This window comes from Anoplopoma fimbria, chromosome 8 (assembly GCF_027596085.1).
Source record: "Anoplopoma fimbria isolate UVic2021 breed Golden Eagle Sablefish chromosome 8, Afim_UVic_2022, whole genome shotgun sequence".
Classification (NCBI taxonomy): domain Eukaryota; kingdom Metazoa; phylum Chordata; class Actinopteri; order Perciformes; family Anoplopomatidae; genus Anoplopoma; species Anoplopoma fimbria.
In genome coordinates this window covers 18,918,420-18,937,386 of record NC_072456.1, presented here as the reverse complement: position 1 = coordinate 18,937,386, position 18,967 = coordinate 18,918,420, and the positions used below count along the sequence as shown (strand labels likewise).

At 39.3% G+C, this 18,967-nt stretch overlaps 2 protein-coding genes across 3 annotated transcripts; both read right to left on the bottom strand.

The window, feature by feature from the left end:
• Positions 1–1,329: 1,329 nt before the first annotated feature.
• Positions 1,330–6,217, bottom strand: LOC129094403 (fizzy-related protein homolog). Of its 2 annotated transcripts, none has more exons than XM_054602566.1 (14): positions 6,037–6,217; positions 5,374–5,491; positions 5,127–5,255; positions 4,882–4,945; positions 4,644–4,774; positions 4,324–4,406; positions 4,033–4,216; positions 3,812–3,877; positions 3,623–3,725; positions 3,230–3,414; positions 2,908–3,141; positions 2,212–2,316; positions 2,009–2,101; positions 1,330–1,903 (listed from the first exon to the last, which is right to left on the bottom strand). In XM_054602566.1, the coding sequence occupies exons 2-14, from the start codon at positions 5,440–5,442 to the stop codon at positions 1,862–1,864; spliced, it is 1,488 nt and encodes a 495-aa protein (XP_054458541.1). In that variant the 5' UTR covers positions 5,443–5,491; positions 6,037–6,217; the 3' UTR covers positions 1,330–1,861. The 2 variants fall into 2 exon arrangements, with proteins under 2 accessions (XP_054458541.1, XP_054458542.1); XM_054602567.1 differs by having other exon boundaries at positions 4,644–4,771.
• Positions 6,218–13,442: 7,225 nt separating this feature from the next.
• Positions 13,443–18,687, bottom strand: rx1 (retinal homeobox gene 1). Its single transcript, XM_054603178.1, has 4 exons — positions 18,617–18,687; positions 17,405–17,726; positions 14,340–14,593; positions 13,443–13,965 (listed from the first exon to the last, which is right to left on the bottom strand). Exons 2-4 carry the CDS (start codon positions 17,709–17,711, stop codon positions 13,480–13,482), a joined length of 1,047 nt encoding a protein of 348 aa, XP_054459153.1. The 5' UTR covers positions 17,712–17,726; positions 18,617–18,687; the 3' UTR covers positions 13,443–13,479.
• Positions 18,688–18,967: the final 280 nt, after the last annotated feature.

Sequence of the window (18,967 nt, the reverse complement as noted above, 5' to 3'; positions counted from 1 at the left end):
TACAGTACCAGTCAAAAGTTTGGACACACCTTCTCATTCAATGGTTTTTCTTTATTTTTATTTGTTTCTACATTGTAGATTAATATTGAAGACATCCAAACTATGAAGGAACACATATGGAATTATGTGGTAAACACACAAATGCTCAACAAACCAGAATATGTTTTATATTTTACATTCTTCAAAGTAGTTGAATGAGAAGGTGTGTCCAAACTTTTGACTGGTACTGTATGTGTATATTTATATAAGTTTCCAGTTTATTTGGTAACACTAATAAGGTCTACAATCCTTTGTGTTGATTAAACTTTTTACAAACATTTTGGAGTTGCAGTTTGTGAGGCTGTGGATCTGTATTGATTTTTAAAAAAGGTGTTTCCACACTAATTGTAACAGCGAGAAGTTGAATAAATGAATCATGCGGCCAGAATGACCGTAACATGTATCGACTACTCTCAAAAAACAACTGAACATATAACCTTTTTCTTTTTTTCTTAAAGGTAGGATTTATTGCTGTTCATTTGTATTATACTGCATTAGTTTTGGCTAAGTGTCCCAACTAACTATATACAGTACCAGTCAAAAGTTTCATTCAATGGTTTTTCTTTATTTTTATTTTTATTTTTTTTTCTACATTGTAGATTAATATTGAAGACATCCAAACTATGAAGGAACACATATGGAATTATGTGGTAAACAAACAAATGCTCAACAAACCAGAATGTTTTATATTTTAGATTCTTTAAAGTAGTTGAATGAGAAGGTGTGTCCAAACATTTGACTGGTACTGCAAGTTCAAATCATAATGCAAATACATAATTATTTGTTGTTTCAAATTTCTTTATTATTTTTTACATCCTTTCTGGTTATATCACTGGTATGATCACTTTTGTTGTCCCCTTGATATAGTTAAATACCGGTACATACAAAATGGAAAGTTGACTACATAATCAGGAAATTAATCTGCATGACATAAGATTAAATTGTGCAATAATAATGCCAGCATGTTAAATGTTGCAAAAAAAAAAAGAAAATCTTGCAAATCAAAGCAAGCAAAATGTATTTTATATACACTGTATATATACACTTTATATACATATTTAAGATGTGTTTTATTTGTTTATATGTATGAGCTACATAAACGTGATACAATCATACTTGCAGCATTACAAATCTAATCTAAAAACACAAATACAACTTAACCAAATAAAGGCCAGTCAAACAATAGTATTTGTATTTGGTATATTTGTAAAGGCAAAAAAGAAATATACACCAGTTCTTCAGATCCATCATCTTTTATTTCTTCCTGTACTAAAAAAAGAATTAACAATGTAGTACATGTCTAGATGCGCAGCATTAGACTTTCTGTCCACAGGAGCAGAACTGCATTATATCATCCAACCACTCTCAACCTTAGCACACAAAGGATCACAGTAAACATGGTGCACATATTGTAAAGGCCATAGTAGGTGATTATGTTAAGGATTTTATGTTGTATGTATGTCATAATATGTAATGTCGTTTTTTTTCCCCCCCATTGTAACTCACTGCGATGGCTTTCACTGCAGTGTTAAATAAATAAGACCTGAGTTTAACAAAAACTAAAAAGGCTCTCTGCACATTTCAGATTCCACAACACATTTTTTTAAGTAATGCCAATCTTTTCTTGTTCTAAATAAAAAATGGAAATCCGATACATTTTTTTTTATAAAAATGACTACATTCATAAGAGCACAAAAGTCAAAAAGAATTGACCAAACAATTGTTGGCATGGAAAAAAAAGTGCTCAGTTGCTCTCGCTGACATTTCCTCTGTGAAAAAATGTCACAAGGTGCTTGTTTTAGAGTTTTAATTTTTCTTTAAGTTACCGTATCCTGGTGAAGAGATTTAAAACTGATACAGATTCCTGAAACAAAAGATAAAGAAACTTGGTTAATGATTTTGCAGATATGGGGGTGGGGGGGGGGGGTCTGTGATTACAGAATGCTGTTCCCAAAAAGTGCTTTCTTACCTTAGTTGACCTTGTTTTACTGAATACGTTCCAGAAGCGTAGAGTCTCATCTCCAGCTCCCGTCACAATGGCCTCACCATCCGGGGACATTGCCTAATATACATAAATAATAATTATAACTCACCAGATGTTCCGGCCAGCATTTTCATTAACATGACCAACAGCAAGATCACGTTATCATCAGAAAGAGAACACCTACTGACCAGGTAGAGCACTCTATACGAATGTCCTGTGAGTTTGGCAACCTGAGTGAGAGCTGGATATTTCCACACCAGGATCTGGTTCTGAGAGTAGCCATGGGTGCTCACCTGGAAAAAAAACAGAGGTAATGTTATAACTTGAAGTAGACCTGGCTCCAGTGTGGCATCCCAGATCAAGCTGCACTTGGTGGCTGGACTGCAGGACAGAGCACAAGACTCCGGTTGGATGAGAGGAGGCGGGCTCACATCCCTTACATTACTGATCTTGGTGCTCAAACATAGACAAAGTTGATGGACAATGTTTCCCTGATGTTGCATTTTTTTTAATGTTTAGATGTCAGCAATGTTGTCTGCCCAGATAATTGTCTTGTTGCTATTTTTACATTCGTCCTGATGCACATCCAAACAATGCACTACAAGAATGCACCACTGTTTTTGTATTGTCATATTTTTATGTGGAATAAATGGGCTCCAACTGCATTTTCTTTTGCAACCCTGTGTTGCATAATGACAATAAATCATCCTTGAATCCTTAAAATCAGCCGATTCTGATTTCAAATCTCTGCAAACTTATATAAATTAATTACAAATAATAATAATTAAAATAGGCCATGTATCACCTTATTGTCAATGCAAGTGGGACCCTTGTGACAATTGTATGGCAAAAACTTTGCACAGTGTGTATCTGGAGTCACTTACTAGCTCATTAGCATGTTTGGACCAGGCCAGGTTGCAGACTTGAGAGCCGGTGTCCATACACTGCAGCGGCTGTGAGGTCAGGGTGTTCCAAAATCGGATGCAGCGATCAGCGGTGCCGCCCCCAGAGGCCAGCAGGCCGTGCTGGTGGGGAGACCAGGCGATGGCTTTCACTGCAGCCAGGTGATCCGTGTATGTTTGCACTGGGCTCAGCGAGGAGTGGTTCCAAACCAGCAGCTGAGATGACAAAAAACAACCACATCAATAAACACAATGAGTAAATCTACAAAGATGGAGACATTTTTCATAAGAATAACAACTGTACCTTGTTGTCATTGCCTCCAGAAGCGAGCAGCTGATGGTCAGTGCTCCACTTTAGGCCACACACTTCCTGTCTGTGACCCTGCAGCCGTCTCTCTGACTGGAGCGGAGGGGTTCGCATATCCCTTTGAAGAATCATACGATCACGGCTTCCCGAAGACAACTGGTCTGCATTCCATGCTAACGCCCCTGCAGACAGATTAAAGTTTAATTTAGCTTTGTCACACTCTCAATATTTGTCTAAAATGTCAAAGGACACAATTATCGAGAATGTCAAGCATTAATTCAATTTTCTAGTTTTATTTCAGTTCATTTGATTATATTGTGACTTGAGCATTCCTGTTTAGGCACTTTATAAGCCATGTTCAGAGTTTAAACACAGCAAACATGTTCTTACCAACTCTAGCTGTGTGTCCTTCCAGGGCAAAGAGCTTCTTCCCAGCACCAGCGTCCCAGATCTGAACATAGCCTTTGTGAGTCCCCACTGCCACCAGGTTACCCTAAAAACATGAAGAATCCTTTCATATAAAGAAAAACTAACTGTCCCATAAGATAAGAAGAAGATCAGTGAGCTGTGTGTTCTTACCCTTTCGGACCACCCAACTGACGTGACTGAGTCTCCCTCCACTGATAAATCACACAACCTTGTTACCTGAGAAAAAGACAATTCAACAAGCGATTCACTGTGGTGTAACATATAATGAATGCTGCCAAGGGACAAAAACGTTTCCACAAATATATATACACAGTTAAGGAAACAATCAAAATTCATGCTCTAAAATCAGTTGTTTAAACACTCTACAGTACCTGGCTGGTGCATGCACTCCACAGGTAAACACATGTACCCAGCCCGACACTGAGCACGTTGAGAGACGACCAGTCCACCAAGTTGAGGTAAAAGTCATCCTGCAGCTCTGGAGCATCCAGGACTTTAAAGGGGATCTTTGAGATCTTACGAGTTGGCTTTCTTGGCGAACGTAGCAATTTCTGACTGCAACAGGAAAAGATGGATTGTTTTTGTGAAACCCTCAAGTCAAACTGCACCATGTCTTTGTTTGCTGTAACAACATACAACAAACATTTTGAAAGTATTTTTACCTTTTGTTGCTGACAGGTGATAGAGAGTAGGGGGAGATGTTGGTGCCATCGTCTGGTGACGACCTCTTGGTATTGAGTGAATACTGCAAAGAACAAAAGCAGAAACCACCAATAGTCTATAATAGTTTCATAAAATTAACATAAAACACAGAAAAAATCTGTACACTGATTTAATAGTGGTATACTACTCCTAAATATCGTATTTAAACCCACACTCAAGTCTCCGAGAGCATATATAATGTGTGTCTGTTCTGCTGATTGTATGATGGCCTATATCCTGTAACTCAGTACATAACAAGTATGAGATGAAATGTTCATACATTGAAGAGACTTCTCTTTTCTGGCGTTGATGGCTGTAGACGCCTGTCCTCTGTCTGAGGGTCCTGGATCTTTTCTATTCCTGCTCCCAGCAGCTCATTCTTCAGCAGAGCAGAGTAGGCCTGCCCGTCTGCTGCATGAATACAAATGTATTTTAAAACAAAAGCACAAAACTACAATCCCAGGTGCACATGAGCAAGTAACAGACGTAACAAAACAAGCTTTACAACATGTATTTACCTTTCAGGTTATCAGAGGAGGCATCCTTGGTTTTTCTGTTCTGACTTGGTGACTTCTCATTTTCCTAAAATCACAAAGATACTGACATTAATTTGACATACAAACAATAGTTGTACATTCATACAGAAAACAACTTTACCTTAACACAGAGTAACCTCTAGACTTTTGTCATGTATGAATATAACTATTATCCTGCAAAAGCATAGACACTTGTCCCCAAAAAAATTCCAACAAACTGATCATACATTGATCCTGTGGAAGTTGATACTCCAGTTCGCCCCAGCTCTGGTTGGAATGAATCTGTCTCCAAGCTTACTGGGAGAAGATAACGGCGAGCCGGTGGGTGTCCGACTGTGCAGACTCGGTGTCTGTTTCTGCAAAACAAACACATATGATCAGTTCAATTATAATATCACTTGATAATATCACAATTTCAGTATTGATATCAAACATTTACATTATTAAAGAACACAGAAAAGGAGAACGACTCACAACAGGGCTCAAGTTGTCATTTTGAATGTTGATTTGTCGGAGGAGGCGATGTTCATATTCTGGATCCATCTTAACCCGAAGTCCTGATCCCACAGCCACAGGCTGGGAGGTTGGAGACCTGTCCAACAAGAACAAAGATTTAAACAAATTAAAATGTTTTGTTTATTGCTTGTTTTCTGGAGGGTACAAATAATGCAAGGTAGGAATGAAAGCCAAAATGTTATTTAAATTAGTTAAGTTACTAGGATCCTGAAACAGCTGATTTAAACCCATAAAACCAGATAATTAGCTAGGTTTTGATTTATAATTCTGTCTTGCATGTAACACCTTTTCACATAGGTTAGATCACAGCCTTTTTGAAAGATATCCTGATAATGTTAACTAAGTAAATCACCCCAGCATCATATGTCATCTATTCAGTGTAATCTTATAACTCAGAGTTGATGCCAGATTTGATGGAAGGACAGATTGACTTCCTCTGTCTCGGCACGATTGACTCTCAGCCAGTTCATAGCAAAGGATAATATTTTTGCAGCTCAATTGGGCTTCTTATTATAATCATGTTTGTACATAAAATGGATATAAACTAGGTAGTGATAACTAGCTTTAGCTATTTTAGCTAGTGGCTAATCATATCATATTTGCAATAGACATCATACATACAAAAGATCGCCAGTCCCTGAGTATCACCACACGGACGCCGAATAGGACCAACAGATCACGGAAATATCAGATGAACAATAAAAAAAGTTGTATTTCAAGCTATTCTCTCTCAGATCTGCAGCGAATGTGGTCCAGTTTATCTCAGGTGAAAATCGCAATGCATTGTGGGAGTTTTGTCAACCCCGTGACGTAAGACATTCGAATCAAAACACGGAAATGCTACCTTTGTAGTCAGAGGGAGTTTTTAAGAGCTCTGTACTATGAAGTATTTCAAGTATTTCACAACTAATATTTTACCAAAGATCCTCAAATGTACATTCCCTCTTACAATATAAACTTTTATCTAACATTGATAGTCTTCAGATACATATGTAACTTTTAGCAGATGGGTGCATTAGCCTTAGTCTAGACTAGATCTGTAAAATATAGGAAATTATGTGGATCAAACTAGAACACTGCATACGATAAATACAAGTGAATATAATGCATGTTTTGGTTTTTTTTGGTGTATGAATTGGTTATTGAGTGGGTGAGTTTCTTGTCATGTCCAAGTACCAACCATAGAGGGCGTGCTTGTTCTATTTCCAAACTCTCCAGACCCAGCTAAAGTTAGGAGAGCACTGCTGCAGTCTTTGCTGTAGCCCACCTGTGCTTGCCTGGGTCCAGACCTCTAAAACCTGAAAAAATGAAATAAAAAAAAATGAAAGAGATAATTACAACAAAGATAGTATCCATAATATGACTTACTTTCTAACTTGAGTAACGGATATGCAGGGGTGGGAAATATCTCACCTACATTTGCTCAAGTAGCCTCCTGTAATTAGGGACAATTTTGACATACTTGTCCTTGATTACATTTTTTGCTTTTTACTTCTACTTCCACTACATTTCAGATGGAGATAATTAACCTTTTTACACCATTATATTTACTTGACCCTTATAGTTATAGTTACTCTTTACATTAATAGCGCACGATATGCCTATGATATGATACTTTACTATAGTGCTAGAATACCTACGTCCTCAATTACAAACTACTAAATTTAAAATATTAAAGAGCTCTTACATGTATGTGTAAGTAATGAAAAGCGAATAAAATAATATAACACTGTAAATGAGGCCATCCTGCATGACTACATTTACTTTTGATACTTTAAGTATATTTTGCTGATAATAAATTTGTACTTTCACTAAGTAACATCTTGACTTGAGGACTTTTATTTCTAATGGAGTATTTTTAGATCACAGTATTTCTACTTTTACCTACTGTAAGTAAAGGATCTGAGTACTTCTTCCACCACAGCTAATATGATACAATGTCCAAAGGAGAGATTCTCCTTCCACTTTGTCAGACCATATTGTCAAGTACTGAACATGTTTCATGTAGCTTGCAGTGTAATGCCTTGCTCAAGGACACTTCAGTAAAGTGGATGCCTGCTGTCTGTGGGATTAAGGATTCACTCCATTGAACAGTTTGGGCTCATTATTTGTCCATAATCCCTATCAAACAAAGAACAGTGAAATCACAACCGTTCTGAGAAAAAAAACTGCAGATGCAAACTTGTGATGAAATATTTGTTAATCTAATCAGGCGTGAAGCCTGGTTTTGGTTCACTACAGGTCAGATGTATTTTTAGATCTGATGGTTCGTGTGCCCTTCCTCCTATTTCAGGATTATAAATTCATAATATGTGTGTTTATGGCTGTGAATTTGTTGACATGTTTAGATCCCATCCAAAAACACAGCTGAATGTCCTCTTCCTCTTCCTTCTTCTATTCAATAACATTGTCTCAGCAGTGCACTGCTAATGAGCATTTAGCTTTAACAAAAGACGGAGCACTGTGTCTTTAATGCTGACAAGTGTAGTGATAATAATCACACACAGAGGCCCCCTGTGAACTTCACTGTGTGTTTTCTGGTGAGTGAGCCTATAGAAATTTACCACATCAGACACACAACATAGTTCTACAAGTGTGAAGGAAGCACCCCTCCCTCTCTCCCTCTGTCTGTCTATCCGTCTCTCTCTCACAGACACACCCACACAACACTGGCGCCAACAGGCAAATCCCCCCCCAACTGACCTCTAATTATGTCATGCGAAAAAGCTGTGTCCCATTGAAAAGCTCTCTTAATCAAACCCAATTAATTCCGCTATTTTCCCTTATTGTCCCTTGCGAGGAACGCGTCTCTCCAATGAGACTGTTAACTCCAGCCGGGGCCCTTTCAGATCTACTGGGATGCGGGAGCGAAATAATAGACTGTGCAATTAATCAATTAGTCATTAGGGACTCAGCTGTTGTTAATGAACACAGTAACTGTGAGGTGAGTTAAGGCTTCCTAAAATGACCAGTCTTCCTATTTGTAATTAAGTCATCAACCTTACATTTTGAAGACTGAAATCTTAATATATGTGACCCTTGCAGTAAGACCACAAAGGAAAACGTGTGGAAATGCTAGAATTGATCACCTTTATGCTGTCATATTGTTACTGAGAATTCTGAAAAACATATGTTTTAAATACCATTGCCCTGCTCACCCAGCAACCTGTATTTTCTTCACTTATTTTCTCAGTTGTTTTTAGGCTTTTGGTGCTACTGTAGTCCAAGTCAATTCGCGAGTCTTTATAAGCAAACTGTAGGACAATTTAAATGTTTTTCAAATAAAAATAAATAAATAGAATAGCTAAAATCTTATTTAGCTCACATTTGATTTAGTTTGATATTTTGCATTTTCCATGTTGACCTTCTGCTTCTCAAGTCACTGAATGTTGACCATTAAAACTACACAACATTTGAATAAAGCTGTGTTAGTAGGGTATTTCTTTTTTATTATAGCTGATTGTTTCGATGCATAGCCCTTATAATTAAATATTCAAGTTGAGTCAAATGAGTCTGCTTCAATGTTTTCCTTTGCTTCTACTTGCAGGTGATTACCGCATAAGGCTTTTATTGGTTATGTTTCATCGTTGTGTGATGATGTCCTATTTATTGTCTAGTACGGTCAGGAGGATTAAAGGCTGTGTCCCTGTGTCTTACCACCACAAGACTTGAGATTTTTTGCCATCTTGTGATTTATTTATTGCTTGACATCAAGCAGCATGTGGACTGATTGATTTTCAATACAATCCAAATCAGATTAGGTCATGTTTTGGATGTAATGCTGTTACACAATTGATGCATCAGCAAGAACCAATGAGCAGAGACAATGTTAACATTATATGGTAGTCTTTCTCAGATGTTCCCACCTATTTTTCCTCATGTTCTTTTGGGACTTCCAAATTCTCGATAATTTCAGTAAATGTGTATAATTTTTGAAACGTTCAGTGCTTAGTAAGAGATGAGATTGAGAGTCATTTACAAAAGCAGCAGCTAAAATCTTATTTGGCTCACATTTGAATACATTTGCAATTTTGCAGTTTTGAGAATAGATCTCCCCCAGAACTTTTTTTCTCCATGTTGATCTGCCGCTGCTCTTTTTCCCATGCTTTTCTTTGAGCCACTCACTCCGACTAAACGCATGCCTACCCCGAGCCCCTGACTGTGGCTACAGCCCCGACCCGGCCCCAGCTGAGCAGTGCCAAGCTGTCCGGCAGTAAGTTGGTGTCTGTTCAGGCCCGGCCCAGCCCGGCCCGGCCCGGGTGCTAATCCTCGGCCTGTCAGAGGACCCCGCTCTGAACTCATCCTGCAACACAGGAAAACGCTCTAATTGGGGGATTTTCTACATCATTAACTCTGATGAGCAGCCATCCCTCCCTCCTTCTCCTCTTCTTCTCCACTCATACTCCTTCTGTATCCCTCTTTCTCTCTCTCTCTCTCCCACACTTTTCTCCTGCTTAATCTCTTTCTTAATGTTTCTATTTTTCCTCTCTCTCACTCTGACTTCTTCACATTCTGAGTCTCTCCTTTTATCCTTTCAGGCATTTTTTTTATTGCTTTTTCATCAATTCAGCGTTATTATCGTTCATCTCTTTTGGAACACCATGAGATGTGATCTAATGAACAATAATACTATGTAAAAGTAGTGAAAGTGCTTTGAATCTTTTTAGTCTTTCCTGTGAAATTTGAGCTCAAACATGAGTTTTTGTTAGTTTTTCTTTACAGATCAAGTTCAGTCACATGATTTATAGCTGCCCTTGTTTCCTTAGAAAGAAGTTCATTCAAAAAGCTTGCTGCTGTTCAGGATGTATTTCAAGAATCCTTAAATACTCCTCAAAACATCTTGATGAAAAAATATACTGTCTGCTACACAAGAAATGAACTTTGAACCTGATTCCCAAATACATTTTTCCCAATCCAGATAGCTTGAAATTAGATCTGACCTTACCACATAGAAAATATGAACACATTCTTTATTAGGAAAATATAAAATACTAGAAAAACAAAAATAAATCGTTTTTGTTGCGCATCCAGGTGGTTAGGAAGTCTTTGAAGTAATGCCTTCAGAAGCGCTGTAAGTGTTGTTGAATGGCATTTGGATGCTCAGCTCCGTGTTTTGAATGTAGCCTAATAGTAATTGATGAGCCGCACAAACCACTGTCTGTTATTCAGTATCTAATCAGTTCAGGACATGTTAAAAAAAAAAACATTTCTCTGTTGCATCCACTGGCCTATCCATATGGCCCTGGTGGTGAGGTTCATCGAGGCCTCCATCTGTCCAAGAAAGTGATTCACACGCTGAGGAGGCCAGCTAGCATGGCGGCACCGGTCCCTCTGTGAACATGTGTTGCAGCGGCTGAGCCTGCCGGTCTGCCTGGGGGCAATTAGGGAGTCGGGCCCTGCGGTCAGAGGCCCCCCTGGGAAGCGCTGATTGATTGGAGTCTCATCTTCCTAACAGGCTGGCACCCTGCCACCACACCACGGACCAGCAGAGAGGACTGGGAGGGGTACAAAAGAGAGAAAGAGCTCTTGTATGACAGAGAGAGACGGGGCACAAGTATTAGAGGAAAAGAAAGAAAAATGCCTCTGCCCATGTATGTCAGATGATAACGATTATACTGTAGTAATCTTGGACTGCTCTTTAGACTTACTGGGGTAAAAAAAAAATACAGTGACTGTGTGGGAATGAGTGCACAGGTCAATGTGAGAGCATCGCATTGAGAAAGTGGAGAAACGTTTTCTATCAAACTAGATTTATTTTCAGTAGATCTTCATTCTTTCCAGAATATGGACATCAACGATTCCCAGACAAATCAAAAAGAAAGAAAAAAATGAGATCACTAGGACAGATATAACTAGGACATGTAAGAAACAAAACAGCCATTCAAAAAAAATATCCCGAACATTTCCACATAAAAAAGAAAAACTAAAACTGTCAAACTTCTAGTGCATATTTGTCCATTATCTAACCTTTGGCTTATTCTTGGTCCACATTTACTGTCCTAAAGATGATCTTAATGTGCAAGGTAATCCTCATTCCCTCTCTGGTGTGAGGTCCTGGCATTGTCCAATAGGGAGTCTAAACATCACTAACCAACAGCTTAAAAAAATCAATAACTGTGTTTTTCAACAATGGGTTTTAAAATGAAAACAAAAAAATCACTAAATTGTGTTGTGCTGCTGTAGTCATGATTGATGTATGAGTTGCTGTGAGCACAACTTTTATACATTTAAATTATGTTAAAATGAAATATCACAACCATATAATAGGTAGTAAGGGGGAAAAGAATAGAAATACATCTGAAATTGCACTTTAAAATGAGGGATTTATTTCTCCCTCTTGCTATAACAAAGTCCCAAAAAAGAAAATGTAACTTGTCTTCCTGTACATTTTTAGTTATTTGAGATGCTACCTGCAGATGCAAAAATGTCTCATTATAAATCTATTAAGCTCTACTGCTCATGTGAAACACACATCAAGACAATTAGAGCTTGACTCTGTAACAGATGGGAAAAGACCAATATTGTGTCACTAATGACCATAGCAGCTACAATCCATGTTTCTCCTCCTTTGAATGAGAAAGAAAAAAAACTTCCATGACAAAATGGTTACAAGGGCCTATTTAGTGCAGCCTGAGACTGTCCCCCCCCTCCGCCTCTTTCAGACAAAGAGGATACACTTGGATCAATTGTGACGAACAAAGACTAAACTATGTGGGGTGACGCATCACATAGGGCTCTTTCTGCTGCCCTGCACGTACACGCAGCCACCCAACACTGAGCTGCCAACAGGTCTTCTTCTCCAACAGCCACTCAAGCAAAAAGAGAGTTACTCTGCTCCCTAGTCTTTCTTTCTTTTATGCTTACTTCCTTCTTTAAAGCATCTTAGCACAAATCAGAAACTGTGCATAATTATTTTTGGTATATTTTCAGCCGTGGTCCACTTCAAAGGTGCCATCACATCTATGACTCTAATACATTTTTCCCCCCAAACAATTATCTATTTTACAGCATAATCGAGAGATTCTCCTCTTACTGTATATTGAAAATCAGAGCAGTACACACTGGTACTTGGGTATCATCTTCTTCCAGGAATACCAGGTTATCTAAGCTATAGGCTCTATTATTTAAACTGGGTAGCCAGTATGTAACAATATAAACCAACTATAATTGGCAGTTAAGCTGAAGCACATCTTTTTATAAACCAATAGTTTAGTGAGACATGCATTTAACAGTCAGAGATGCTGCCTTGACTTTCAAAAGCTGCTCTCAAATCAAACTGAGAGTTGACTTTCAACCAAAAAGGACTCTGAGACTCTGATTAGCTGACCCATGAAAATGCGACAATTGGATTAATTAGTATAAACACAAACTTGGTGAAAAAATGGGTAAGAACAAAGGAAAGAACGAACAGCTTAATGTGATAGTTGACAGGAATAACAGCAAAGTGATGAGAACAATAATAATACCAATATTTGAGTCATTTTCATTATAGCATAATTTTCTGTTCATGGGACAGCTGTTTTCTTAACATTTCTTGGCATAAAAAAAAAATGTTGACCTCTGAAAACCTGACGCCTGCTATTACTAGACAAGCTGTGCATGGATATGGATGGAAGTACGCATTTATCCAAAGGGAATTGTGGCTTTAAAGATACGATGGTTTGTTATAAAAACAAAATGTTTGATCGTGAAAGAGATTCTCTTGCTTTCCAGGGTGCAAGACATTTCCTTCTAAAGCACCCAAGGCGACGCTAAACACTTTTAGATCAGATGGAGAACAGATATGTGGTAATTTGTAGTTTGAAATGAGCAATTTGACAAGACTGTAGAGTTCACTTGTCTTCTTCATGTCTTTGAGATGAGAAAAAGAAAAAGAAAAAAGAAAGTAATAAAATCCTCGGTTTTCACAGTTCAGAATCCATTTCCTATGCTTTATGGGTATCAGACAAGTCCCTGCCATATTTTTCAACATTTTACTCACTGACTGTTCCTAAACCCCAAGACACAACTTCATCATCTCCCTCTCCCAATGTCATTCACATGGACTACCAGGCTTTTTTTAAGTCACATGGGATGCCAGGTCTTGTCCATAGATTGGAGATGTTCCTTGGCTTTCATTCTCAGAGCAGCGATACTGGAGCAGCGCTGGTCCACGTCCTCCAGAGGATATTTATCAGGGTACGGTGCTGTGCACTGGTAGGGAGGAGGAGCCATACTCTGCATCCCCTGGCCCATGGACGGATGAGGATGAGAGTGAGGATGAGGAGGATGAGGATGAGGAGTGGAGTTGAGGAAGCTGTGGCTTGGGTAGCTGGGCTGGAGGCCCTGAGCTGGACCCATGAAGCCTGGGATGCTGTGAACCGGTGTGGCGCTAGACAGGGGAGAGGAGAGCCAGGGGTCCAAGGGGAGGGAGTTGGTCATCGGACCCATGCTGGGATGAACCGGTGGCGGGCGGTTGAAGGAAAGCATCGGCGAGTCGTGGAGCTTCATGGTGCTGGCATCCATTTTTTCTTGCCGTCGCCATTTAGCTCTGCGGTTCTGGAACCAGACCTGGAGGAACAAAAACAAGTTCTCATGAAGTGTATCTGAATATGAGGGACATTAAACCACATTTTCCACAAAGATTCAAATGGGATCAAAATGTACATTTAACAAAATGACATGTGATATGCCATCAATTTGGATGTGCGTTTAACGACAATCCTTCAAGATTGTGGTGTCCCAATCATTAATTGTAAATGCAATTGAAAATATTTGAAAAATAATAAAGTATTTTAAGCTCCACACTCAGAAATAACATTCAAACTAGTTATTTAAATCTAGCCGCAAAAACACAAAGTGTAATTAAATACCCACAAGGGTATCTCTGGGATGTTGACTGTAACAACTAAAGACTCAGGTTGTGATGTTTTGGTTCCTCCTACCTGAACTCGGACTTCCGGGAGGTTCACCTTCATGGCGAGCTCCTCGCGGCTGTACACGTCTGGGTAGTGGGACTTCTCAAAGGCACGCTCCAGCTCGTGCAGCTGGTAGGTGGTGAAGGTGGTGCGGTTGCGCCTATGCTTCTTCTTGGGCTGGTCCTCCTTGCATGGCTCTGGAGACTTGTCTTCATCACTCTCTACACTCTTCCTCAGTTCACTCAGCTCCTCATCGCACTTGTTTGTGAAGAAGCCGGCATCTGTTCAGCACACAAGAAAAAATGAAACCAGGAGTTTTGAAAATTGCTATTATCAAGGCAATATGTTAGGAATATGAACTCAAATTTAGAGCAAAAAACAAAAGCAGAGTGGTGAGTGGAAATAAAGAATGTAGTGCCCACTTTCCAGTAGAGCAGACATTAGTTTGACACTTGCAACAATAGGCTACTGTAGGTCAGTGAAGCAAGCAATCCCTTGAACTTCAATGAAGCTCAAAAACATTCCTAATCGGATTTAGGAAAGTTGTTTCCAGTGTTGATCTTCTCCAAAGGTAAACCATCTTCAAAACAACGTTTGTGGTCACAAAAAAACCCACTGAAAAGCTGATGTTTACTGACAAAACGGGGGTTTAAGTGCAACTGTCTCTCCTCATAATCCTTCAAGGCAAACAATTTCCCTTAGTCTTCCTCCCAATTGTTCTTCCATTATATTTTTGAATATCACTTTCAGCCCCTGGGAAATACAGAAAAAGTGACAGAGAAGAATTAATTCTTTAACCAGATTAGTCAAGTAATTGAATTAAACAACGTACAATGATGATGATCCGGCAATCAGATCAGTCTCTTGTGAAGCTATACTCTCGTCCTAAATCAGGTACCACACATCATTCAGATTGTGTACAGAACAGTAGGTTAACTGGACTTAAAAACATTTTTTTTTAAATCACATGGGGGCAGAAGTAACAAGTACAATTACATTCAAACACCTTTTAAGTTGACACGATGAACTTGTCAGCAAACTGTTGCATATTCACACAACCAGCAGATAACGGGGCAACATAATCATTAATTTGAATTCATATTTCATGAGTCCACCGGGCACATGTAAGTCCAAAATTCATTCTCTTTTTGCTCCGTTTTTGGTCTCTACCAACTTCTGAGGGAAGTGTTTGGCTCTTTAGCTGCTATAATCACATTGTTTGATTATAGCTGCTTTGATTTCAAACATTTTTTATGATAAAATAAGTATTTCTAAAGTCAAGAATGAAACTTATCGATTTGAATGTCAATTATAATGATTATAATAGTTTGCTGTTGCTGTTTTTTCAGTATCTTTGTTCAATACATGTATACAAGTTTTCTAAACTTCACTGTCCTCCTGTCATTGTTTTAGTTAAACAACCGACAGTATCCAAATGTAAATGTGAGCATGTTCCTGTGACTGAGATGTGTATGGAGATAAGGGGGGGCTGGGGGGGGTTATTGTGGTCTTTCAACTGGCAAACGGGAGCTGAGGCGAAGGCAAAGCAGGATCTTTAGGGGTTCATTTATCCACCTCTCATTAAGCAGCTATGACAAAGGCCAGGCTCTGACAAAGGCAGAGGTCAGGTCTGGTTCAGTGACCAGCTCTTGGCCTGTCAGCCCATCACAGCCACTGGTCTGAAGGCTGCCCACTGTTTATCAGCCAGCAGAACATCTCAGAGAGGAGAGGAGGGGGCTGACGGACACCAAACACAAAAAAACTTGCTCATTCTGGGGGAACTGGGGCTGACTTCACAGGATAGCTACATACAAAAGAGTGATGTCATTGATGTGGCTGTATGTTAATCAGGAAAAACAAACACATGGATTCGCTTCGTCTTTCTGGACAAGATATATCCACCTCCAATAGAAATTAAGTTTTTAGGGGAGGGTTGCTGACACAAAATCACCAACCACCTGCCAGATACTGCATGTAAAAAACAGCTTCAGATTAAACGTGATGAATTTGATTCTGAGACAAAACGATAACGACAACACCCGAATGAACTACTGTACAATCTAATCTGCACAGAAGATTAGGGGAATTCCACAAGGGGATGGGATTGGGTTTGGGGACATAAACCCCCTACACCATCTTGTCCTGCGATTTAGCTCCCAATCTCAGCCCTCACAGTTCATGCAACAGGCTCCACATGGCAACAGTGTGTAACACAGCGATTCTGAATCTGCATATGACTGGTTTTAAATCGATGCAACCCTTATTTAAATAGGTCAGATTTCTAATCATCAGTTGTCTGTCGGTCAAACATAGGATATTATCCCAAAATGATGTTCCATTGTTTGGTTAATTTTTTTTTTCATTGTTATTGCAGTTATTAAACTTAAAGGCCTACAGTGCAAATTTGTCCACATGCAAACATTACAGCATATATTCAATAATAACTGTTTTGTGGATGTTTTTGTTTTAGTGATACCTCATTTTAAGTGGCTATATTGTGTCAGAAACAGTTTGTTAAGCTAAAAGTTTTAGTATTATGTCTTTTTAGTGCATGCTCTCCGTGTAATATATGCTGTTTGATACGCTTCCTTATATCTTATTGAACACTTCAATGTTAACGGTATAAACTCTAATCTAGGCTTTGAAGTTTTTCATGAGATCTCAAGTTGATCCTGGCTCTTGAATGAGTTTGAACCATGAAAGACTGAATCTGAGTTGGTGGCCAGAAAACTTTATAGTCAGTGGTCAAGTTAGATTTATTATGTTTGCCCACAGGCATCAATATCCTAACTTCAGTGCAGCCAAATCAATTCTATCAAATCCAATTAAAATCTCTGAAACACTGAACCCAGAGCTCATACTTATCCAGCCTTCCAAGACCAGAGGTCCTGCTGTTCAATCAATATCCTTGACCATCTCATACGTTTTGAGACAAAAGATCAGATAACTAATAAACTTATGTTCAAAAACGAACTCTGAAGAAGAACATCTGCACTGAACCGACCTAAAGGTGATGTGAAACTAAATGCTCTTAAAGGTGATATTACTGGAGAAATGACAGGATGTAGACCTTCAGCAGCAGCTTGACTCACCGTGGTACTGCTGCTGCTCTGTGCTGCCGTTTCTCAGAGAGGACAGGTGCCCGCTGTAGGTCGGGTGTGATGAGGGTTCCTGCTGCCTCCCCGGCTCTGCCAGACCTTCTACGTCCACTTTGTGGGGTCGAGGGGCCCCAGCAGGGCTGAGCAGGGGGTCCTGGTCTTTGCTGAAACCCAGAATGACATCGATGCTGTGGACGCGGCCCCCCACAGCGACGCCCCCACCTTTCCCCATCTCGTGGAAGTTGCTGGGCGAGAGGCAGCTGTCGTCCACCATGCTCATGGTGTCCAGTGATAAATGCATTCGTGCTTCTTTGCACTAAAAGAAGTGGAAAGGGGTTTAAGTGAAGGACGAAAGGTACAGAAACGGGTCAGAGATCACCTGGTGACATCAGATGACTCTTTGTCTTTCCATCTAAACCCTCTTATCCTCTGAGGACACCGGGGCTCAAGTGTCTATCCTTTAGAGCTACAGTACTGACGAGAACGATGATGGACACTAATGACACAAGTTACTTCTTAATCCTTACTGTTCCCTTTTTAATGAATGAACAGCACTGATGGCCATGCAGTGTCGATTATAAATATGAGTTGCAAAGTTTTAAATGAAATAAGTCTTAATTGTGTCAATATAATGTTTGGTAAGTATAGATTGTAACCAAATCTTTAAAGAGCAAGAAACCATTATCAGAAGTGTGATAATGTCTGTGTTATGGACTTTTCTGATATAGCAATTAATTCAAAGCAAGTAAAATAATGCATGTTGCTAAAAAAAACAAAAAAACGAAGGAAGATGAAAAAGAGCCTTTTGGCAAAATCTGGAACATCCAGAACAGAGAATTGATGTCAATTTTTGTACAGTAAGTTAAGTAAAATGTATTGACTGAAATGGTATTGGGAGTATTGTGTGCAATATTGATTATGCATCTGTCTATTTATTATTTGAGTTTTGCTTTGCAATAGACAAAAATGTATACATCCTCAGACATGTGAAAAGAGCAGATTATAGGTGCTCACTCATAGAGGATGTGGAGTTTTCATATAAAGACCTCAGTTTCAGCAGCACCAGCCTGTGTTTGTTCAGTGCATCCTGACATTCACCTACTGAGCAAGACCACTATATAACTCAGACAATTCCAGTTGCATGACGAGTAACACAGTTAAGTTCAGTATGACAGCCATAAAACGAGATAGTAATGTAGAGCTTACCTTTAGGAAGTAATCACGCTGAACTGTTAAAGTTGCTGATGCCAGTGCTCCACCTGTTTCCTCTCGGCAGCTCCCCCTCCAACTTCACTAGTCCCAGATCCGCAATGTGCAGCCCTCGCAATCACTCAGCCGGCTTTTCTTACCTTGCATCTCTCTGAATAATTTCACTATGAAGCAAACAGTCCTGACAGAATAACGCCAATAAAGTGCAACTGAATTAAGCGAACCAGTGCAAAAAACACATTGAACAACTGAGTTCAGACAGCATGCACCCTGGCTTGGAGAGGAGAGTGGAAGAGGAGAAAGACAGAGAGGGAGAGGAGGACAAAGCTGAGGGGGGCGTAGGAGGTG